Genomic DNA, 24792 nt, shown 5'->3' on the forward strand with positions numbered 1-24792 from the left:
TCTAAGCAAAACCTTAGACATTGTAAGTGCAGGGTAGCCATAAGAGTATATGGTCTGGGAGTCGGTCAAAAACGAACTCCACAGCTCCATAATGGATACACTGAATACTGGGAAGTTTGGTACCAAACTTCTCAGAATAATAAACCCACACTGATGCCAGTGTTGGATTTATTAAAAATGCACAAAGAGGGCATCATAGAGATGCCCCCTGTATTTTACCCAATTGTTCAGTGCAGGACTGACTGGTCTGTGCCAGCCTGCTGCTGAGAGACGAGTTTCTGACCCCATGCGGTGAGAGCCTTTGTGCTCTCTGAGGACAGAAACAAAGCCTGCTCTGGGTGGAGGTGCTTCACACCTCCCCCCTGCAGGAACTGTAACACCTAGCAGTGAGCTTCAAAGTCTCAAGCTTCGTGTTACAATGCCCCAGGGCACTCCAGCTAGTGGAGATGCCCGCTGTAAGGAAATGCCTCCTTGGCATGGTTGCCCCCTGACTTTTTGCCTTTGCTGATGCTATGTTTACAATTGAAAGTGTGCTGAGGCCTGCTAACCAGGCCCCAGCACCAGTGTTCTTTCCCTAACCTGTACTTTTGTATCCACAATTGGCAGACCCTGGCATCCAGATAAGTCCCTTGTAACTGGTACTTCTAGTACCAAGGGCCCTGATGCCAAGGAAGGTCTCTAAGGGCTGCAGCATGTCTTATGCCACCCTGGAGACCTCTCACTCAGCACAGACACCCTGCTTGCCAGCTTGTGTGTACTAGTGAGGACAAAACGAGTAAGTCGACATGGCACTCCCCTCAGGGTGCCATGCCAGCCTCTCACTGCCTATGCAGTATAGGTAAGACACCCCTCTAGCAGGCCTTACAGCCCTAAGGCAGGGTGCACTATACCATAGGTGAGGGTACCAGTGCATGAGCATGGTACCCCTACAGTGTCTAAACAAAACCTTAGACATTGTAAGTGCAGGGTAGCCATAAGAGTATATGGTCTGGGAGTTTGTCAAACACGAACTCCACAGCACCATAATGGCTACACTGAAAACTGGGAAGTTTGGTATCAAACTTCTCAGCACAATAAATGCACACTGATGCCAGTGTACATTTTATTGTAAAATACACCCCAGAGGGCACCTTAGAGGTGCCCCCTGAAACTTAACCGACTATCTGTGTAGGCTGACTAGTTTTAGCAGCCTGCCACAAACCGAGACATGTTGCTGGCCCCATGGGGAGAGTGCCTTTGTCACTCTGAGGCCAGTAACAAAGCCTGCACTGGGTGGGGATGCTAACACCTCCCCCAGGCAGGAATTGTCACACCTGGCGGTGAGCCTCAAAGGCTCCCCTCCTTTGTGCCAACCCAGCAGGACACTCCAGCTAGTGGAGTTGCCCGCCCCCTCCGGCCAGGCCCCACTTTTGGCGGCAAGGCCGGAGAAAATAATGAGAAAAACAAGGAGGAGTCACTGGCCAGTCAGGACAGCCCCTAAGGTGTCCTGAGCTGAGGTGACTGACTTTTAGAAATCCTCCATCTTGCAGATGGAGGATTCCCCAATAGGATTAGGGATGTGACCCCCTCCCCTTGGGAGGAGGCACAAAGAGGGTGTACCCACCCTCAGGGCTAGTAGCCATTGGCTACTAAGCCCCCAGACCTAAACACGCCCTTAAATTTAGTATTTAAGGGCTACCCTGAACCCTAGAAAATTAGATTCCTGCAACTACAAGAAGAAGGACTGCCCAGCTGAAAACCCCTGCAGCGGAAGACCAGAAGACGACAACTGCCTTGGCTCCAGAAACTCACCGGCCTGTCTCCTGCCTTCCAAAGATCCTGCTCCAGCGACGCCTTCCAAAGGGACCAGCGACCTCGACATCCTCCTTTTAAGGACTGCCCCTGCTTCGAAAAGACAAGAAACTCCCAAGGACAGCGGACCTGCTCCAAGAAAAGCTGCAACTTTGTTTCCAGCAGCTTTAAAGAACCCTGCAAGCTCCCCGCAAGAAGCGTGAGACTTGCAACACTGCACCCGGCGACCCCGACTCGGCTGGTGGCGATCCAACACCTCAGGAGGGACCCCAGGACTACTCTAAGACTGTGAGTACAAAAACCTGTCCCCCCTGAGCCCCCACAGCGCCGCCTGCAGAGGGAATCCCGAGGCTTCCCCTGACCGCGACTCTTTGAATCCTAAGTCCCGACACCTGGGAGAGACCCTGCACCCGCAGCCCCCAGGACCTGAAGGACCGGACTTTCACTGGAGGAGTGACCCCCAGGAGTCCCTCTCCCTTGATCAAGTGGAGGTTTCCCCGAGGAACCCCCCCCTTGCCTGCCTGCAGCGCTGAAGAGATCCCTAGATCTCCCATTGACTTCCATTACGAACCCGACGCTTGTTTCTACACTGCACCCGGCCGCCCCCGCGCTGCTGAGGGTGAAATTTCTGTGTGGGCTTGTGTCCCCCCCGGTGCCCTACAAAACCCCCCTGGTCTGCCCTCCAAAGACGCAGGTACTTACCTGCAAGCAGACCGGAACCGGGGCACCCCCTTCTCTCCATTCTAGCCTATGTGTTTTGGGCACCACTTTGAACTCTGCACCTGACCGGCCCTGAGCTGCTGGTGTGGTGACTTTGGGGTTGCTCTGAACCCCCAACGGTGGGCTACCTTGGACCAAGAACTAAGCCCTGTAAGTGCCTTACTTACCTGGTTAACCTAACAAATACTTACCTCCCCTAGGAACTGTGAAAATTGCACTAAGTGTCCACTTTTAAAACAGCTATTTGTGAATAACTTGAAAAGTATACATGCAATTTTGATGATTTGAAGTTCCTAAAGTACTTACCTGCAATACCTTTCGAATGAGATATTACATGTAGAATTTGAACATGTGGTTCTTAAAATAAACTAAGAAAAGATATTTTTCTATATAAAAACCTATTGGCTGGTTTTGTCTCTGAGTGTGTGTACCTCATTTATTGTCTATGTGTATGTACAACAAATGCTTAACACTACTCCTTGGATAAGCCTACTGCTCGACCACACTACCACAAAATAGAGCATTAGTATTATCTCTTTTTGCCACTATCTTACCTCTAAGGGGAACCCTTGGACTCTGTGCATGCTATTCCTTACTTTGAAATAGCACATACAGAGCCAACTTCCTACATTGGTGGATCAGCGGTGGGGTACAAGACTTTGCATTTGCTGGACTACTCAGCCAATACCTGATCACACGACAAATTCCAAAATTGTCATTAGAAATTCATTTTTGCAATTTGAAATTTTTCTAAATTCTTAAAAGTCCTGCTAGGGCCTTGTGTGTTAAGTGCCTGTTTAGCATTGTCTTTTAGAGTTTAAAAGTTTGTTAAAAGTTTGAAATTAGATTCTAGAAACAGTTTTAGATTCTTTAAAAAGTATTCCAACTCTTAGCAGAATAATGTCTGATACAGAGATGCAGGTGGTGGAACTCGACACCACACCTTACCTCCATCTTAAGATGAGGGAGCTAAGGTCTCTCTGTAATATAAAGAAAATAACCATTGGCTCCAGACCTACCAAAATTCAGCTCCAGGAGCTGTTGGCAGAGTTTGAAAAAGCCAACCCCTCTGATGATGACCTCACAGAGGAAGAAATTAGTGACTTGGAGGCCAATGTCCCTCCTCCAGTCCTAAATAGGGAGAACAGGACCCCTCAAGTCCTGTCTCCAACTGTGTTAGTCAGAAATAGTGAGTCCCTCACAGGAGGGTCCCACATTTCTGAAATCACTGAGGATACTCTCAGTGAAGATGACCTCCTGTTAGCCAGGATGGCCAAAAGATTGGCTTTAGAGAGACAGCTCCTAGCCATAGAAAGGGAAAGACAAGAGATGGGCCTAGGACCCATCAATGGTGGCAGCAATATAAATAGGGTCAGAGATTCTCCTGACATGTTAAAAATCCCCAAAGGGATTGTGACAAAATTTGAAGATGGTGATGACATCACCAAGTGGTTCACAGCTTTTGAGAGGGCTTGTGTAACCAGAAAAGTGAACAGATCTCACTGGGGTGCTCTCCTTTGGGAAATGTTCACTGGAAAGTGTAGGGATAGACTCCTCACACTCTCTGGAAAAGATGCAGAATCTTATGACCTCATGAAGGGTACCCTGATTGAGGGCTTTGGATTCTCCACTGAGGAGTACAGGATTAGGTTCAGGGGGGCTCAAAAATCCTCGAGCCAGACCTGGGTTGACTTTGTTGACTACTCAGTGAAAACACTAGATGGTTGGATTCAAGGCAGTGGTGTAAGTAATTATGATGGGCTGTACAATTTATTTGTGAAAGAACACCTGTTAAGTAATTGTTTCAATGATAAACTGCATCAGCATCTGGTAGACCTAGGACCAATTTCTCCCCAAGAATTGGGAAAGAAGGCGGACCATTGGGTCAAGACAAGGGTGTCCAAGACTTCAACAGGGGGTGACCAAAAGAAAGGGGTCACAAAGACTCCCCAGGGGAAGGGTGATGAGACAACCAAAACTAAAAATAGTAAAGAGTCTTCTACAGGCCCCCAAAAACCTGCACAGGAGGGTGGGCCCAGAGCCTCTTCACAAAACAATGGGTACAAGGGTAAAAACTTTGATCCCAAAAAGGCCTGGTGTCATAGCTGTAAACAGCATGGACACCAAACTGGAGACAAGGCCTGTCCCAAGAAAGGTTCCACTCCAAACTCCCATCCAGGTAACACTGGTATGGCTAGTCTCCAAGTGGGATCAACAGTGTGCCCAGAGCAAATCAGGGTCCACACTGAAGCTATTCTAGTTTCTGAGGGTGGGGTGGATTTAGCCACACTAGCTGTCTGGCCGCCTAACATGCAAAAATACAGACAGCAACTCTTAATTAATGGGACTAGAATAGAGGGCCTGAGGGATACAGGTGCCAGTGTCACCATGGTGACAGAGAAACTGGTTTCCCCTGGCCAATACCTGACTGGAAAAACTTACACAGTCACCAACGCTGACAATCAGAGAAAAGTACATCCCATGGCAATGGTTACTTTAGAATGGGGAGGGGTCAATGGCCTGAAACAGGTGGTGGTCTCCTCAAATATCCCAGTGGACTGTCTGCTTGGAAATGACCTGGAGTCCTCAGCATGGGCTGAGGTAGAACTAAAAACCCATGCAGCAATGCTGGGTATCCCTGAACTGGTGTGTGTGAAAACAAGAGCACAGTGCAAGGCACAGGGTGAACAAGTAGAGCTGGAGTCTGGAAGAATGGCCCAGCCTACCAAGAGAACAGGAAAGTCAGTTGGGAAACCAACTGCAACACAGCAAAAGAAAGGGAAACCCTCTTCTCAGGAAGAAGTTCTGCCCTCTGAGGGAACTGAGCCTTTGGAGCTTGAACCTTATCAGGTTGAGCTCTTAGGCCCAGGGGGACCCTCAAGGGAGGAGCTGTGTAAGGGACAAGAAACCTGTCCCTCTCTTGAAGGCCTTAGGCAGCAAGCTGCTGAAGAGTCCAAAGGCAAGAAAAATGGAACACATAGGGTCTATTGGGAAGATGGACTCCTGTACACTGAGGCCAGAGACCCCAAACCTGGGGCCACTAGGAGAGTGGTAGTGCCTCAGCTGTTCAGAGAGTTCATCCTAACATTGGCCCATGACATTCCCCTTGCTGGACATTTGGGACAAACCAAGACGTGGGAGAGGTTAGTCAACCACTTCTACTGGCCCAATATGTCCAACATGGTTAAGGAGTTTTGCCTCTCCTGCCCCACCTGTCAAGCCAGTGGTAAGACAGGTGGACATCCAAAGGCCCCCCTCATTCCACTTCCAGTGGTGGGGGTCCCCTTTGAAAGAGTGGGTGTGGACATAGTTGGTCCACTGGAACCTCCCACAGCCTCAGGAAATATGTATATCCTGGTAGTAGTGGATCATGCTACCAGGTATCCTGAAGCTATTCCCCTTAGGTCGACTACTGCCCCTGCAGTAGCCAAGGCCCTCATTGGTATCTTTACCAGAGTGGGTTTCCCTAAGGAGGTGGTGTCTGACAGAGGTACCAACTTCATGTCAGCATACCTAAAGCACATGTGGAATGAGTGTGGAGTGACTTATAAATTCACTACACCATACCATCCACAAACTAATGGCTTGGTTGAGAGATTCAACAAGACATTAAAAGGCATGATCATGGGGCTCCCAGAAAAACTCAAAAGGAGATGGGATGTCCTCTTGCCATGTCTGCTTTTCGCTTACAGAGAGGTGCCACAGAAGGGAGTAGGATTCTCACCCTTTGAACTTCTGTTTGGTCATCCTGTAAGGGGACCACTTGCCCTTGTTAAAGAAGGCTGGGAGAGACCTCTCCATGAGCCTAAACAGGACATAGTGGACTATGTACTTGGCCTTCGCTCTAGAATGGCAGAGTACATGGAAAAGGCAACCAAAAACCTTGAGGCCAGCCAACAGCTCCAGAAGTTTTGGTATGACCAAAAGGCTGCACTGGTTGAGTTCCAACCAGGGCAGAAAGTCTGGGTTCTGGAGCCTGTGGCTCCCAGGGCACTCCAGGACAAATGGAGTGGCCCTTACCCAGTGCTAGAAAGGAAGAGTCAGGTCACCTACCTGGTGGACCTGGGCACAAGCAGGAGCCCCAAGAGGGTGATCCATGTGAACCGCCTTAAGCTCTTCCATGACAGGGCTGATGTGAATCTGTTGATGGTAACAGATGAGGATCAGGAGGCAGAGAGTGAACCTCTCCCTGATCTTCTGTCATCAGACCCAAAAGATGGCACAGTAGATGGAGTGATCTACTCAGACACCCTCTCTGGCCAACAGCAAGCTGATTGTAGGAGAGTCCTACAACAGTTTCCTGAACTCTTCTCCTTAACCCCTGGTCAGACACACCTGTGTACCCATGATGTGGACACAGGAGACAGCATGCCTGTCAAGAACAAAATCTTTAGACAATCTGACCATGTTAAGGAAAGCATCAAGGTGGAAGTCCACAAGATGCTGGAATTGGGAGTAATTGAGCGCTCTGACAGCCCCTGGGCTAGCCCAGTGGTCTTAGTCCCCAAACCTCACACCAAAGATGGCAAGAAAGAGATGAGGTTTTGTGTGGACTACAGAGGGCTCAATTCTGTCACCAAGACAGATGCCCATCCAATTCCAAGAGCTGATGAGCTCATTGATAAATTAGGTGCTGCCAAATTCCTAAGTACCTTTGACTTGACAGCAGGGTACTGGCAAATAAAAATGGCACCTGGAGCAAAAGAAAAGACAGCATTCTCCACACCTGATGGGCATTATCAGTTTACTGTTATGCCCTTCGGTTTAAAGAATGCCCCTGCCACCTTCCAAAGGTTGGTGAATCAAGTCCTTGCTGGTTTGGAGTCCTTTAGCACAGCTTATCTAGACGATATTGCTGTCTTTAGCTCCACCTGGCAGGATCACCTGGTCCACCTGAAGAAGGTTTTGAAGGCTCTGCAATCTGCAGGCCTCTCTATCAAGGCATCCAAATGCCAGATAGGGCAGGGAACTGTGGTTTACTTGGGACACCTTGTAGGTGGAGGCCAAGTTCAGCCACTCCAACCCAAGATCCAGACTATTCTGGACTGGGTAGCTCCAAAAACCCAGACTCAAGTCAGGGCATTCCTTGGCTTGACTGGGTACTATAGGAGGTTTGTGAAGGGATATGGATCCATTGTGACAGCCCTCACTGAACTCACCTCCAAGAAAATGCCCAAGAAAGTGAACTGGACTGTGGAATGCCAACAGGCCTTTGACACCCTGAAACAAGCAATGTGCTCAGCACCAGTTCTAAAAGCTCCAGATTATTCTAAGCAGTTCATTGTGCAGACTGATGCCTCTGAACATGGGATAGGGGCAGTTTTGTCCCAAACAAATGATGATGGCCTTGACCAGCCTGTTGCTTTCATTAGCAGGAGGTTACTCCCCAGGGAGCAGCGTTGGAGTGCCATTGAGAGGGAGGCCTTTGCTGTGGTTTGGTCCCTGAAGAAGCTGAGACCATACCTCTTTGGGACTCACTTCCTAGTTCAAACTGACCACAGACCTCTCAAATGGCTGATGCAAATGAAAGGTGAAAATCCTAAACTGTTGAGGTGGTCCATCTCCCTACAGGGAATGGACTTTATAGTGGAACACAGACCTGGGACTGCCCATGCCAATGCAGATGGCCTTTCCAGGTTCTTCCACTTAGAAAATGAAGACTCTCTTGGGAAAGGTTAGTCTCATCCTCTTTCGTTTGGGGGGGGGGTTGTGTAAGGAAATGCCTCCTTGGCATGGTTGCCCCCTGACTTTTTGCCTTTGCTGATGCTATGTTTACAATTGAAAGTGTGCTGAGGCCTGCTAACCAGGCCCCAGCACCAGTGTTCTTTCCCTAACCTGTACTTTTGTATCCACAATTGGCAGACCCTGGCATCCAGATAAGTCCCTTGTAACTGGTACTTCTAGTACCAAGGGCCCTGATGCCAAGGAAGGTCTCTAAGGGCTGCAGCATGTCTTATGCCACCCTGGAGACCTCTCACTCAGCACAGACACACTGCTTGCCAGCTTGTGTGTACTAGTGAGGACAAAACGAGTAAGTCGACATGGCACTCCCCTCAGGGTGCCATGCCAGCCTCTCACTGCCTATGCAGTATAGGTAAGACACCCCTCTAGCAGGCCTTACAGCCCTAAGGCAGGGTGCACTATACCATAGGTGAGGGTACCAGTGCATGAGCATGGTACCCCTACAGTGTCTAAACAAAACCTTAGACATTGTAAGTGCAGGGTAGCCATAAGAGTATATGGTCTGGGAGTTTGTCAAACACGAACTCCACAGCACCATAATGGCTACACTGAAAACTGGGAAGTTTGGTATCAAACTTCTCAGCACAATAAATGCACACTGATGCCAGTGTACATTTTATTGTAAAATACACCCCAGAGGGCACCTTAGAGGTGCCCCCTGAAACTTAACCGACTATCTGTGTAGGCTGACTAGTTTTAGCAGCCTGCCACAAACCGAGACATGTTGCTGGCCCCATGGGGAGAGTGCCTTTGTCACTCTGAGGCCAGTAACAAAGCCTGCACTGGGTGGGGATGCTAACACCTCCCCCAGGCAGGAATTGTCACACCTGGCGGTGAGCCTCAAAGGCTCCCCTCCTTTGTGCCAACCCAGCAGGACACTCCAGCTAGTGGAGTTGCCCGCCCCCTCCGGCCAGGCCCCACTTTTGGCGGCAAGGCCGGAGAAAATAATGAGAAAAACAAGGAGGAGTCACTGGCCAGTCAGGACAGCCCCTAAGGTGTCCTGAGCTGAGGTGACTCTGACTTTTAGAAATCCTCCATCTTGCAGATGGAGGATTCCCCAATAGGATTAGGGATGTGACCCCCTCCCCTTGGGAGGAGGCACAAAGAGGGTGTACCCACCCTCAGGGCTAGTAGCCATTGGCTACTAAGCCCCCAGACCTAAACACGCCCTTAAATTTAGTATTTAAGGGCTACCCTGAACCCTAGAAAATTAGATTCCTGCAACTACAAGAAGAAGGACTGCCCAGCTGAAAACCCCTGCAGCGGAAGACCAGAAGACGACAACTGCCTTGGCTCCAGAAACTCACCGGCCTGTCTCCTGCCTTCCAAAGATCCTGCTCCAGCGACGCCTTCCAAAGGGACCAGCGACCTCGACATCCTCTGAGGACTGCCCCTGCTTCGAAAAGACAAGAAACTCCCGAGGACAGCGGACCTGCTCCAAGAAAAGCTGCAACTTTGTTTCCAGCAGCTTTAAAGAACCCTGCAAGCTCCCCGCAAGAAGCGTGAGACTTGCAACACTGCACCCGGCGACCCCGACTCGGCTGGTGGCGATCCAACACCTCAGGAGGGACCCCAGGACTACTCTAAGACTGAGTACAAAAACCTGTCCCCCCTGAGCCCCCACAGCGCCGCCTGCAGAGGGAATCCCGAGGCTTCCCCTGACCGCGACTCTTTGAATCCTAAGTCCCGACACCTGGGAGAGACCCTGCACCCGCAGCCCCCAGGACCTGAAGGACCGGACTTTCACTGGAGGAGTGACCCCCAGGAGTCCCTCTCCCTTGACCAAGTGGAGGTTTCCCAGAGGAACCCCCCCCTTGCCTGCCTGCAGCGCTGAAGAGATCCCTAGATCTCCCATTGACTTCCATTACGAACCCGACGCTTGTTTCTACACTGCACCCGGCCGCCCCCGCGCTGCTGAGGGTGAAATTTCTGTGTGGGCTTGTGTCCCCCCCGGTGCCCTACAAAACCCCCCTGGTCTGCCCTCCGAAGACGCGGGTACTTACCTGCAAGCAGACCGGAACCGGGGCACCCCCTTCTCTCCATTCTAGCCTATGTGTTTTGGGCACCACTTTGAACTCTGCACCTGACCGGCCCTGAGCTGCTGGTGTGGTGACTTTGGGGTTGCTCTGAACCCCCAACGGTGGGCTACCTTGGACCAAGAACTAAGCCCTGTAAGTGCCTTACTTACCTGGTTAACCTAACAAATACTTACCTCCCCTAGGAACTGTGAAAATTGCACTAAGTGTCCACTTTTAAAACAGCTATTTGTGAATAACTTGAAAAGTATACATGCAATTTTGATGATTTGAAGTTCCTAAAGTACTTACCAGCAATACCTTTCGAATGAGATATTACATGTAGAATTTGAACCTGTGGTTCTTAAAATAAACTAAGAAAAGATATTTTTCTATATAAAAACCTATTGGCTGGATTTGTCTCTGAGTGTGTGTACCTCATTTATTGTCTATGTGTATGTACAACAAATGCTTAACACTACTCCTTGGATAAGCCTACTGCTTGACCACACTACCACAAAATAGAGCATTAGTATTATCTCTTTTTGCCACTATCTTACCTCTAAGGGGAACCCTTGGACTCTGTGCATGCTATTCCTTACTTTGAAATAGCACATACAGAGCCAACTTCCTACACCCGCCTCCTGGACCCAGCCCCCACTTTTGGCGGCAAGTCCAGGAGAGATAATGAGAAAAACAAGGAGGAGTCACTGGCCAGTCAGGACAGCCCCTAAGGTGTCCTGAGCTGAGGTGACTGACTTTTAGAAATCCTCCATCTTGTAGAAGGAGGATTCCCCCAATAGGGATAGGAATGTGACCCCCTCCCCTTGGGAGGAGGCACAAAGAGGGTGTACCCACCCTCAGGGCTAGTAGCCATTGGCTACTAACCCCCAGACCTAAACACGCCCTTAAATTTAGTATTTAAGGGCTCCCCTGAACCTAAGAATTTAGATTCCTGAAACTACAAGAAGAAGAGGACTGCTGAGCTGAAAAACCTCTGCAGGAGAAGAACAGAAGACACCAACTGCTTTGGCCCCAGTCTTACCGGCCTGTCTCCTGCCTTCCAAAGAAACCTGCTCCAGCGACGCTTTCCAAAGGACAAGCGACCTCTGAATCCTCAGAGGACTGCCCTGCTTCAAGAAAGACAAGAAACTCCTGAGGACAGCAGCACTGCTCCAAAAGAACTGCAACTTTGTTACAGAGGAGCAGATTTAAAGACCCCTGCAACTCCCCGCAAGAAGCGTGAGACTTGCAACACTGCACCCGGCGACCCCGACTCGACTGGTGGAGAACCAACACCTCAGGGAGGACCCTCCGGCGACTCCGAGACCGTGAGTAACCAAAGTTGTACCCCCTGAGCCCCCACAGCGATGCCTGCAGAGGGAATCCCGAGGCTCCCCCTGACCGCGACTGCCTGAACTCCATTTCCCGACGGCTGGAAAAGACCCTGCACCCGCAAGCCCCCAGCACCTAAAGGAACGGAACTCCTGTGCAGGAGTGACCCCCAGGAGGCCCTCTCCCTTGTCCAGGTGGTGGCTACCCTGAGGAGCCCCCCCTCCCCCTTGCCTGCCTGCAACGCTGAAGAGATCCCTTGATCTCTCATTGAAAACCATTGTAAACCAGACGTGTGTTTGCACACTGCACCCGGCCGCCCCCGCGCTGCTGAGGGTGTACTTTTTGTGCTGACTTGTGTCCCCCCCGGTGCCCTACAAAACCCCCCTGGTCTGCCCTCCGAAGACGCGGGTACTTACCTGCTGGCAGACTGGAACCGGGGCACCCCCTTCTCTCCATTGAAGCCTGTGTGTTTTGGGCACCTCTTTGACCTCTGCACCTGACCGGCCCTGAGCTGCTGGTGTGGTAACTTTGGGGTTGCTCTGAACCCCCAACGGTGGGCTACCTTGGACCAAAAACTGAAACTTGTAAGTGACTTACTTACCTGTGAAACCTAACAATACTTTACCTCCCCCAGGAACTGTGAAAATTGCACTAAGTGTCCACTTTTAAAACAGCTTATTGTGTTTTATGTAAAATGTATACATGCTAATGTAATGATTCAAAGTTCCTAAAGTACTTACCTGCAATACCTTTCAAATGAGATATTACATGTAGAATTTGAACCTGTGGTTCTTAAAATAAACTAAGAAAATATTTTTTTCTATACAAAAACCTATTGGCTGGATTTGTCTCTGAGTGTGTGTTCCTCATTTATTGCCTGTGTGTATGCACAACAAATGCTTAACACTACTCCTTTGATAAGCCTACTGCTCGACCACACTACCACAAAATAGAGCATTAGTATTATCTCTTTTTGCCACTATCTTACCTCTAAGGGGAACCCTTGGACTCTGTGCATGCTATTCCTTACTTTGAAATAGCACATACAGAGCCAACTTCCTACAGACAGGCATCTCCACTAGCTGGAGTGCCCTTGGGCTCTGTTACCCGAGGTTTGAACCTTTAAGGCTCACCGCCAGGTGTTATTGTTCAAGGGAAGGGGCGGAGGGGGGTGAAGCACCTCCACCCAGGACAGGCTTTATTTCTAACCACAGAGTGCACAAAGGCTTACACCCCATGTGGTCAGAAACTTGTCTGAAAGTGTCAGGCTGGCACAGACCGGTCAGTCCCACACCAGTAGCTTGGCTAACATATTGGGGAGGCATCACTAAGATACCCTCTGTGTGCATTTTTAAATAAATCCCACACTTGCATCAGTGCGGGTTTATTGTGCTGAGAGGTTCGATACCAAAATGTCCCAGTATTTATTGAAGCCATTATGGAGTTGTGGAGTTCGTAATGACCACATACTCAATATGGCAACACTGCACATACAATGAATGGACTTAGACACTGTAGGGGCTTATTGCTCAGGCAGCTATGCCCGCACCTGTGGTATAGTGCACCCTGCTTAGGGCTGTAAGGTCTGCTAGAGGGGTGACTTACCTATGCCATAGGCAGTGGTTTGCAGGCATGGCACCCTGAGAAGGGTGCCATGTCGTAACTGTCTTTCTCCCACATCAGCTACACAAGCTGCAAGGCAGTGCATGTGCTGGGTAAGGGGTCCCCCTAGGGTGGCATAATAAATTTGGCAGCCCTTAGAGATCTTCCTTGGCCATAGGGCTATTGGTACCATGGGTACCTTTTACAGGGGACTTAACTGTGTGCGAGGGCTGTGCCACTTGTGGAAACAAAGGTGCAGTTTTAGGCAAAGAACACTGGTGCTGGGGCCTGGTTAGCAGAAAAGCTGGCATCAATACTAGACAAAGTGTGTGTGTGTGGGGCTGGGGAGGGGGTCACCATGCCAGCAGTGGCACTGTCTACACCTCCTATTAGAGGGTTGCCTCTAGTACTTTTTGGTACTGTGTCACTAAATTAAAGTACCTGTATTTTTGTAACTGTGTTTTCTTTCATGCGTATGAGTGCTATGTGACTACAATGGTATTGCGTGAGCTTTGCATGTCTCCGAGATAAGCCTTGGCTGCTTGTCCACAGCTATGTCTAGAGAGGTACACTGCCTACACTACACACATAGGGGATACCTGGACCTGGTGTAAGGTTTAAGAACCTTAGGTACCCACCACACACAAGGCCAGCTTAGTACAACCACCTATCAGAGGGGATCACTGACGTCATCTGCCTAACCTGGCCAGTCAGATGATCGCAGGGGCCTCTGCCCATCCTGGATTCACAATGGCAGAATCAAATAGCCACCTGGACCAGCTCTGGTTAACACCCCTGGGGTGATGATAGACAGGGAAGTGGTCACTCCCCTTTCCTTTGTGTAGTTTTGGGACAGAGCAGAGACCGGGGACCCCTGGACTTGAGCAAACCGGATTATGAAAGGAGCGCACCAAATGTGCCCTTCAAAGCAAGCCTGTGGTGCAGGGAGGCTAACCCCTCCCCAGCCATGTAACACACATTTCCAAGGGAGAGGAGGATGCACCCCTCTCCCACAGGAAATCCTTTGTTCTGCCTTCCCCTGCCTGAGGCTGGTCAAGCAACAGGAGGGCAGAATCCTATCAGAGGGGCTGCAGCAGTGTGGGCTGCTCGCAGACCCTGGAAGACTGGTAGGAGCAATACCGGGGATCCTCTAAGGAGCCCCCAGAGTGCTTGGAATCATGAAACTAATACTGGCATCAGTATTGGGGTATGTTTCTGACATTTATGACACCAAATATGCTTAGGTTTGGAGTTACCATTATGTAGCTGGACCATGACCTATGGCCAGTACACAGCTCAAATGGCTTCCCCACACTTACAAAGTCCAGGGAATCACAACTGGAGATCATAAAGGCTCCTCTGCTCTTGCAGTGGTGCACAAACACACAGGGGCCTGCACCCTGCCCTTAGGGCTGGGAGGGCCTACCATAGGTGTGACTTACAGAGACCTGATGTAGTGACCAGCAGTGAAACGGTGAATCCACCTTTCAACACAAGCTGCAAATGGCAGGCCTGCAGACAATTTGCACGGCTCCCATGGGTGGCATAATACATGTTGCAGCCCATGGGGGACCTCTGGTGTACCAATGCCCTGGGTACCCAAGTATCATATACTAGGGAATTACAGGTGTATACCAGTATGCCAATTGTGGGTTGTAAAGGGTACCAAAGTAACCAAATTTAGGTGAGTGCACAATCACTGGTGTCCTGGTTAGCAGGATCTCAGTGAAAACAGTCTAAGTACACTGACAGGCAAAAAGTGAGGGTAACCATGCAAAAAAGAGTGATGTTCCTACAACTATTGACCCCTAATGATGTAAGTAACTACAGCTGAGAAGGTCTATGCTTTCTCTCTCACACACACACTGCAATAACCAATAATTACCTGCAAAGTAGTCTGATGCACTATGTCTATCCTACACCTATAGACTTTATTTAATTCCAATGGTTTCCATATATGGCAAACTATAACCAACATCTTTTTCACCATGGACTAAAGGCACAGGAACCTGGAGCAATTCTGAGCACTTCAACCTCATCTGGTCCCCAAAGCTATAGATAAAATATGCAAACTGAGAAGCTACATATACAACCACCTAGAAAGCGTTTTTTGGTTATTAAAGGATAGAAAACCAGTAAGCAAATAGTAATAGACCATCAAGAGTCTCACCTATCACACCCAAGTGAACTTTGGAGGTTATAGAATCCTGGCTCGCAGGCACCACAGTCCCTTCCTGTGACATGTGGGAGGCATTCACACTGTCCTGTGACCTGGTTACAACTGGTCTGCTGGTTGACAGTGCCATAAGGATTGCAACTGCAGGCTGGAAGAACGAAATAAGGCATATAATTGGGGGGAAGGCAGAACAGATAAGTATCACTAACAGTTGATTTACCTCAGATGATGCAGCAGTTTAACACTTACAGGTGAGACATGAGCATTAGCAGATCAATTAAAGGAAAAATTACCATTACCTTTGCATTTTTCATCAGGACTAGGAGCCAGAGGATTTCCAAAGAAGCCATCCCGACAACGGTCACAATAGAAACCAGCAGTATTGTAAATACATTTTAGACACTCGCCAGTTAGACGATCACAGTTCCCAACAGCATTTGTGTCTATATTTTCATTGCAGTTGCAGGTCCGGCACACTCTTGCGGGGCCACTTTCGCCAAGTGGATCACCAAAGAAGCCATCATCGCAAAGTTCACACCGTTTACCTGGAAGGAGTTATGAGACATCTCGGTTTCTGTTCAAATACAAACTGATCATATAATACATTTATGTGCATTACTTAATGTAAACACCTGAAATCAGAAATATTAGTTGAAGTTAGTAGATATCGTTGATTACGCTGTTTACATTGGTTATGCTTTGTTCAACTTTCATTTTTTTCTCTTTTTAGGTCTGGCTTCTGAGCACAGCTGTCAACAGCCCTTATGATCAAGAGAAAAAAGGTTAATAAGCACAACAGAGAGGCGCATGTGGCACCGCTAACACTGAGGTCCTTCAATACATGTGTGCTACAGCTGAAAAAAAAAAAAAAAGAGTGTTTTCCTTGTGGAAAATGCTCATGTTCAATCCTTCATGAGCAAAGTTGGGTACAGTGCCAATGCAATGAACAAGGCATCTGTTTTTATTTAAAAAACAAAGGCAGTAGGGCCTGGCATATTTATTGTGAAAAATGATGTTAAAGTCAATAGGTATTCAATAGTAGATTGATACTACACTGCAATACAGCTTACAGCTGGAACGGAGATATCTTGTTACATGAGATCGGGACTAGAGTTGTAGGTACATTTTGTGGTACCGGTTAACTTCACTGGGGTTAGAAGGTTTAAACAGTGCTAATACTTGCTAGAAACTTGTTAGGTTGCGCATTGTTTAGACAACCTTAGTTTTGTCAACCGTTGTAATTTTATGACTATCCCTGATGGTCGTCTTGTGTGAAAACTTAAGCCAATTACAGTAGGCCTGAGTTGGTAATGGTGACAAGACAAAACACTCATTAGTTTACTGGGAAAAGAATATGTACTCTGCCACAGTGGTGATCTGTTTATTAAGAAATGTTAAGACAAAGGCAGTAGGTCTGGCTTACTTATTGTGAAAAGCACCTGTTAAAGCCAATAGGCCTTCAGGGAGGATGGTTATTACACATTGTAGGAAGTTGACTCTGTATGCACTATTTCAAAGTAAGGAATAGTATGCACAGAGTCCAAGGGTTCCCCTTAGAGGTAAGATAGTGGCAAAAAGAGATAATACTAATGCTCTATTTTGTGGTAGTGTGGTCGAGCAGTAGGCTTATCAAAGGAGTAGTGTTAAGCATCTGTTGTACATACACACAGGCAATAAATGAGGAACACACACTCAGAGACAAATCCAGCCAATAGGTTTTGTTATAGAAAAATATATTTTATTAGTTTATTTTAAGAACCACAGGTTCAAATTCTAAATGTAATATCTCATTTGAAAGGTATTGCAGGTAAGTACTTTAGGAACTTTGAATCATTTCATTAGCATGTATACTTTTTACATAAAACACAATAAGCTGTTTTAAAAGTGGACTCAGTGCAATTTTCACAGTTCCTGGGGGAGGTAAGTTTTTGTTAGTTTTGTCAGGTAAGTAAATCACTTACAAGTTTCAGGTTTGGGTCCAAGGTAGCCCACCATTGGGGGTTCAGAGCAACCCCAAAGTTATCACACCAGCAGCTCAGGGCCGGTCAGGTGCAAAGGTCAAAGAGGTGCCCAAAACACATAGGCTTCAATGGAGAGAAGGGGGTGCCCCGGTTCCAGTCTGCCAGCAGGTAAGTACCCGCGTCTTCGGAGGGCAGACCAGGGGGGTTTTGTAGGGCACCGGGGGGGACACAAGTCAGCACGGAAAGAACACCCTCAGCAGCACGGGGGCGGCCGGGTGCAGTGTGCAAACACGCGTCGGGTTTCCAATGGTTTTCAATGAGAGATCAAGGGATCTCTTCAGCGTCGCAGGCAGGCAAGGGGGGGGCTCCTCGGGGTAGCCACCACCTGGGCAAGGGAGAGGGCCTCCTGGGGGTCACTCCTGCACAGAAGTTCCGATCCTTCAGGTGCTGGGGGCTGCGGGTGCAGGGTCTTTTCCAGCCGTCGGGAAATGGAGTTCAGACAGTCGCGGTCAGGGGGAGCCTGGGGATTCCCTCTGCAGGCGTCGCTGTGGGGGCTCAGGGGGGACAACTTTGGTTACTCACAGTCGTAGAGTCGCCGGAGGGTCCTCCCTGAAGCGTTGTTTCTCCACCAGTCGAATCGGGGTAGCCGGGTGCAGTGTTGCAAGTCTCACGCTTCTTGCGGGGAGTTGCAGGGGTCTTTAAATCTGCTACTTGAAACAAAGTTGCAGTTCTTTTGGAGCAGTGCCGCTGTCCTCGGGAGTTTCTAGTCTTTCTTGAAGCAGGGCAGTCCTCAGAGGATTCAGAGGTCGCTGGTCCCTTGGAAAGCGTCGCTGGAGCAGGTTTCTTTGGAAGGCAGGAGACAGGCCGCTAGGACTGGGGCCAAAGCAGTTGGTGTCTTCTGTTCTTCCTCTGCAGGGGTTTTTCAGCTCAGCAGTCTTCTTCTTCAGGTAAGTTGCAGGAATCTAAATTCTTAGGTTCAGGGGAGCCCTTAAATACTAAATTTAAGGGCGTGTTTAGGTCTGGGGGGTTAGTAGCCAATGGCTACTAGCCCTGAGGGTGAGTACACCCTCTTTGTGCCTCCTCCCAAGGGGAGGGGGTCACATCCCTAATCCTATTGGGGGAATCCTCCATCTGCAAGATGGAGGATTTCTAAAAGTTAGAGTCACTTCAGCTCAGGACACCTTAGGGGCTGTCCTGACTGGCCAGTGACTCCTCCTTGTTGTTTTCTTTGTTTCCTCCGGTCTTGCTGTCAAAAGTGTGGGCCGTGGCCGGAGGGGGCGGGCAACTCCACTAGCTGGAGTGTCCTGCGGTGCTGTGACAAAGGGGTGAGCCTTTGAGGCTCACCGCCAGGTGTTACAGCTCCTGCCTTGGGGAGGTGTTAGCATCTCCACCCAGTGCAGGCTTTGTTACTGGCCTCAGAGTGACAAAGGCACTCTCCCCATGGGGCCAGCAACATGTCTCGGTTGTGGCAGGCTGCTGGAACCAGTCAGCCTACACAGATAGTCGGTTAAGGTTTCAGGGGGCACCTCTAAGGTGCCCTCTGTGGTGTATTTTACAATAAAATGTACACTGGCATCAGTGTGCATTTATTGTGCTGAGAAGTTTGATACCAAACTTCCCAGTTTTCAGTGTAGCCATTATGGTGCTGTGGAGTTCGTGTAAAACAGACTCCCAGACCATATACTCTTATGGCTACCCTGCACTTACAATGTCTAAGGTATTGCTTAGACACTGTAGGGGCACAGTGCTCATGCACTGGTGCCCTCACCTATGGTATAGTGCACCCTGCCTTAGGGCTGTAAGGCCTACTAGAGAGGTGACTTATCTATACCTGCATAGGCAGTGAGAGGCTGGCATGGCACCCTGAGGGGAGTGCCATGTCGACTTACTCATTTTGTTCTCACCAGCACACACAAGCTGGCAAGCAGTGTGTCTGTGCTGAGTGAGGGGTCTCCAGGGTGGCATAAGACATGCTGCAGCCCTTAGAGACCTTCCCTGGCATCAGGGCCCTTGGTACCAGGGGTACCAGTTACAAGGGACTTACCTGGATGCCAGGGTGTGCCAATTGTGGAATCAAAAGTACAGGTTAGGGAAATAACACTGGTGCTAGGGCCTGGTTAGCAGGCCTCAGCACACTTTCAAATCAAAACTTAGCATGAGCAAAGGCACAAAGTCAGGGGGTAACCATGCCAAGGAGGCATTTCCTTACAGTGGCTACACCCTCTTTGTGCCTCCTCCCTGAGGGGAGGGAGACACATCCCTAATCCTATTGGGGGAATCCTCCAAACTCAAGATGGAGGATTTCTAAAGGCAGGGATCACCTCAGCTCAGGGAACCTTAAGGGCTGTCTTGACTGGTGGGTGACTCCTTGTTTTCATCATTATCCTCTCCTGCCTTGCAGCCAAAAGTGGGGGCAGTGGCCGGAGGGGCGGGTATCTCCACTAGCTGGGATGCCCTGGGGTTCTGTAACAAAAGGCATGAGCCTAGAAGCTCACCGCCAGGTGTTACAGTTCCTGCAGGGGGAGGTGGGAAGCACCTCCACCCAGTACAGGCTTTGTTCCTGGCCACAGAGTGACAAAGGCACTCTCCCAATGTGGCCAGAAACTCGTCTGGTTGTGGCAGGCTGGTAGAAACTGGTCAGCCTAGCACTAGGAGTTGGACTGGTAGCCAAGGGGCATCTCTAAGATGCCCTCTGGGTGCATTTAACAATACATTGAACACTGGCATCAGTGTGCATTTATTGTGCTGAGACGTTTGATACCAAACTTCCCAGATTTCAGTATACCCGGGAACCCGGCTCAGGATGCTTGTTTCCAGTCCAGGGGTGACCTGGCCAGGCAGTTCGGGCTGGACTGTTCCCATGAGGAACAGGGTCAAGACTGATTTGCACATGGCTGGGTCCAAACTGGGGTGGCATGGTGAGCAAAAGAACAATGGATTAAACCCAGATCTGTGACTTGGGGTGAGTGTTTGCCTTGTTCAGCACTCCGTCCATCATCCTTTTGTGAGACTACTGTTGAGACAGACTGCTTTAGGGGACTCATGTGCAGTCTGATATGAGGTATGATGGCAATGCAAGAAGCCATCATTCCTAATAGCCACATCACTGTCTTCACTGTGTAAGTGTGGTATTTCTGTAACTGGGAAAATAACATTTGAAAAGTTTGAATCAGCTGGACTTGGATATGCGCATTGAGTACTACTCCTAGATAAGGCTGTATCTGCAAAGGTCGGATTTGAGAAAGCTGATCGTGAATCCCAGAGTGTGAAAGAGATTCACCGTCAGCTGACAGTGTTATAAAATACTTGCTTTGATGAGCCAAACCCTAAGGGAAGAAATGTATGTGTTGACGTCTGAGATATGCGGCAACTACTGATAGTTTGTGAAGACCCTGGGAGCGGTTGTAGCCCCAAAATGTAAAACCTTGAACTGATAATGTTTTCCTGCAATTACGAATCTGAGATATTTGCGGTGTACTGGGTGAATGGGAACATGAAACTAAGCATCCTTTAGATCTAACACTCATTAAGTCGCCTTGCTGTAACAGTGGAATGACATCTTGGAGAGTGACCATATGGAAATGCCCTGAGAGAATCTAGGTATTTAATGGGCTGAGATCTAGGGTTGGCCAGCGTGACCCGTCGTTCTTTAGTATAAGGGAGTATAGGTGAGTATACTCCTGATCCTTCATGTGTTAAGGGGACTAGTTCTATATCCCCGTTGAGAAGGAGGGATTGAGCTCCCCCTTTGAGGAGAGTAAGGTGTTCTTGTGAGAATTTGTGGGTGTGAGGGGGAATGTTTGGTGGAGTGGAAGTGAGCTTCAGACAGTAACCATGTTGGATAATTGAGAGAACACACTAGTCTGTGGTGATATGCGACCATTGTGGATAGAAGTATTTCAGTCTTTCTCCTACCTGAGAGGTGTGAAGTAGATCCTTGGTAGGTGGATGCCTTGCCTCTGCCTTTGCTTTTGTGCTTCTGTATGATCCCCTAAAGGAGCATCTGTTGTAAAAAGTGGGAGCCATGTCTAATTTGAGAGTGGAAGGCTCTGTAGATGATGGTTTAAAGCCTCCCCTGAATGGTGGGCAACACAAATGAAAATTGTGTTTAGTAGTTCCCCCCCATTGCATTTGCTGTTTCAAGTCCAAGTTTTTCATTTGTGGTATCCACATGTTGTCCAAATAGGTGTTCTGGGGCTATTTTTAAATGTGGAGGAGAAGGCTGAGGCCTAATTGAAGCCTTGTCATTGGAGGCCTTTTTTGGGGTGGAGTAGTATCCAAGGCCTCTTCAAAGGTCAACTTCCTTTTTAGTGGAACAGGGGAGGAAGCAATGATTCTCCCTGTTCAGAGTATGGAACAGGAACTGATGAGCATCCATGATCTCTAAAATTGGCTCCACTGGTGAAGTAGTATCGGAAGAATGACAAGAGTCTAAGAGGCACAGTCTTGTGTCCCGAAATTTTCAGTACCAAAATCTTCAGTCTGTGCAAAGCTGTCTGCTCCAAAGCTCATGTGGAGGATTTGTTGCTCAGTGCCGTAACACTCGGCTCAATGGCTCTGCTCAATCCTGAAGCTGTATGTGATGTTGCTGAGCTGTAGGTCAATTCCGAAGACGTCTTGGCTGTTTTAGGTGCCAGGCAGGAAGACGGGAGCATCGGAAGGGCATTTTTGGATCCGACCATAGCCCGAACGCAGTGGCGGTCCAGCGACCTGCTTCTGAGGCTATTTTAAAGTCTTTGGGAAGAAGGGGTTATTCTACTCACAGGCTGCGCAGAGTTGACTGCTGGCTCTCAATGTCTGATTGTGTGTCTGACCGAGTCCTGGATGGAGAAGGCCTCCTCTTTGTTCTGACTCCTCCTGTGCATGCTCTTCCCCGAAGATACATGGCGTGGTGTCTGGTTTCTTGAATGCCATTTCCAATCAACAAGCTCTTCCATCCCGAAGTGTCATCTTTGATCGAAAGGAATGGCAGGCGTTGCAACTGTCTGTTGTGGTCCGGGAAGAGAGACAAATTACATACCAGCTGATGGTCAGTGTGGGGAATTTTAGAGTGGTACTGATGGCATAACAGAAATGGAGTACGTTCCATTAGTATTGCATAGTTTGACACCACGTGGAGGAGTAGGCCAGAGACTGGCGAGGTGGCCCCGAAAAGGCAGGGAGACAGTTCTTGGAGCAGAAATTCGGACCAACCACGCAATTTAGAGAAAACTCAATCGGAGTACAATACCACTGCTGATAGAGAGACGGAAGAGAACAGTTTGGAGTTGACTGAGCCAAGGTGAAACCGGAGTGAGAGGAACACACTTTCAAACTCGACGGCAGGGAAAAAACAATCTAACAAAGGACTCAATGGCCATGTGCATGATCAACGAGAGTCAGTCTCACTCAACCCCATGACTCAAAAAGATTATTCCAAAAAGTGTATTTTAAAACTGAGAAATGTTTTCTAGTATTTGGGAGGATTTTACATAAGGTGGCGAAATACCACTATTATATCACTATCTAATTGGGGAGCTTGACCCTATCATATGTGACATAGTGGTTTGTGTGCAGGACTTACCAGTAGTGCCAGCTGGGCAGTTGGTGCAAACAACTTCCTTTGTTCTTGGAACAACAGCACAGCTGGTGCCTCCCGGACATGGACACGGTTGGCAATCTGAAGAGGTGCCCATTGTTGAATCCCCATAATATCCTTCACTGCACCGTTCACAATGGGGGCCTGCTGTGTTGTCTCTACAGTCACACACACCTGTAAAGAAGAGTTGATGAGTATTCTCAATGCTGCGAACTGGTCGGGCTGTCGTTTAGGTCTATTACAAAAGTATGTTCTCAAGTTACATCTGTAGGGAAGTCCTGCAAACCATAGCTTTAGGAATACGTTCTCTAATCTCTAGGAGACTTTGAACAATTTATTTTTATATGCCCCCTTCATTCTCACACTTCACAACCTCCTCTAGTGTTATACAGATCTGGCCTCCTTTCAAAGAGGTTAAGTCACCTGCTCCTCTGATGCTGAGGTATAGTTTGATCTCAGGAAGCAGGCAATGACCCTTCCTTCTGGGGTAATAGAAGTTGAGGCAAGTATTTCCTATTCAATACTACATCCCTGTTCTTTGGCATGGGCTCCTGACAAGCATTTTCTAGCTCAGCCTTGGCATTCCTGTCTTCAATAACATCGCCATGGAATTTTAGAATACTTCACTTCATCTTGCTACTGGCAGATCTCATTAAAAAATAAAAAACTATCTGAGAGCGTGAGGAGGGATTGTTTATAAAATGAAAATGTCACTTACCCAGTGTACATCTGTTCGTGGCATCAGTCGCTGTAGATTTGCATGTTTTGCATAGCTCGCCATCTGGTGTTGGGTCGGAGTGTTACAAGTTGTTTTTCTTCGAAGAAGTCTTTCGAGTCACGGGACCGAGTGACTCCTCCTTTTGTCTCCATTGCGCATGGGCGTCGACTCCATCTTCGATTGTTTTTCCCCGCAGAGGGTGAGGTAGGAGTTGTATTGTAGTAATAGTGCCCATGCAATGGAGTGACTAAGTATGTACCTATTTCAGGTTAAAATAATATATATACAAATAGTTGAAGGTACCTTCCGAACTGCTACAGGCTCCCAGGGAGGCGGGTGGGCACATGCGAATCTACAGCGACTGATGCCACGAACAGATGTACACTGAGTAAGTGACATTTTCAGTTCGATGGCATCTGTCGCTGTAGATACGCATGTTTTGCATAGACTAGTAAGCAGTTATCTCCCCAAAGCGGTGGCTCAGCCTGTAGGAGTGGGAGTAGTCTGAAACAATGTTCTTAATACGGCTTGACCTACTGTGGCTTGTTGTACGGATAACACGTCTACACAGTAGTGCTTGGTGAATGTGCGAGGCGTAGACCATGTGGCTGCCTTACATATTTCTTGCATTGGGATGTTTCCTAGAAAGGCCATGGTAGCACCTTTCTTTCTGGTTGAGTGTGCCCTTGGTGTAATGGGCAGTTGTCGTTTAGCTTTAAGGTAGCAGATTTGGATGCATTTAACTATCCATCTGGCTATACCTTGTTTTGATATTGGGTTTCCTGCATGAGGTTTTTGGAATGCAATAAATAGCTGTTTAGTTTTTCTGATGCTCTTTGTTCTGTCAATGTAATACATTAATGCTCTTTTGACATCTAAAGTATGTAGTGCCCTCTCAGCTACGGAATCTGGCTGTGGGAAGAACACTGGAAGTTCCACTGTTTGATTTAGATGGAACGGTGAAATAACTTTTGGTAGAAATTTAGGATTAGTCCTTAGGACGACCTTATTTTTGTGTAGTTGTATAAAAGGTTCTTGGATTGTAAACGCCTGAATCTCGCTTACTCTTCTTAGAGAGGTAATGGCGATGAGAAATGCAACCTTCCATGTTAGGAACTGTATTTCGCAGGAGTGCATGGGTTCAAAAGGTGGAC

At 48.4% G+C, this 24792-nt stretch overlaps 1 protein-coding gene across 1 annotated transcript in view; it reads right to left on the minus strand.

The window, feature by feature from the left end:
* LAMC1 (laminin subunit gamma 1) overlaps positions 1-24792 on the minus strand; it is a 657035-nt gene that overhangs the window by 332822 nt on the left and 299421 nt on the right. Inside the window, exons 13-15 of the mRNA XM_069232049.1 lie at positions 22906-23094; positions 15681-15926; positions 15376-15529 (exon numbers count right to left, since the gene is read on the minus strand). Of these exons, the coding sequence (XP_069088150.1) occupies positions 15376-15529; positions 15681-15926; positions 22906-23094 (589 nt within the window). The remainder of the gene's footprint in view (positions 1-15375; positions 15530-15680; positions 15927-22905; positions 23095-24792) is intronic.

Source organism: Pleurodeles waltl, chromosome 4_2, assembly GCF_031143425.1.
Source record: "Pleurodeles waltl isolate 20211129_DDA chromosome 4_2, aPleWal1.hap1.20221129, whole genome shotgun sequence".
In the NCBI taxonomy this organism is placed as follows: Eukaryota; Metazoa; Chordata; class Amphibia; order Caudata; family Salamandridae; genus Pleurodeles; species Pleurodeles waltl.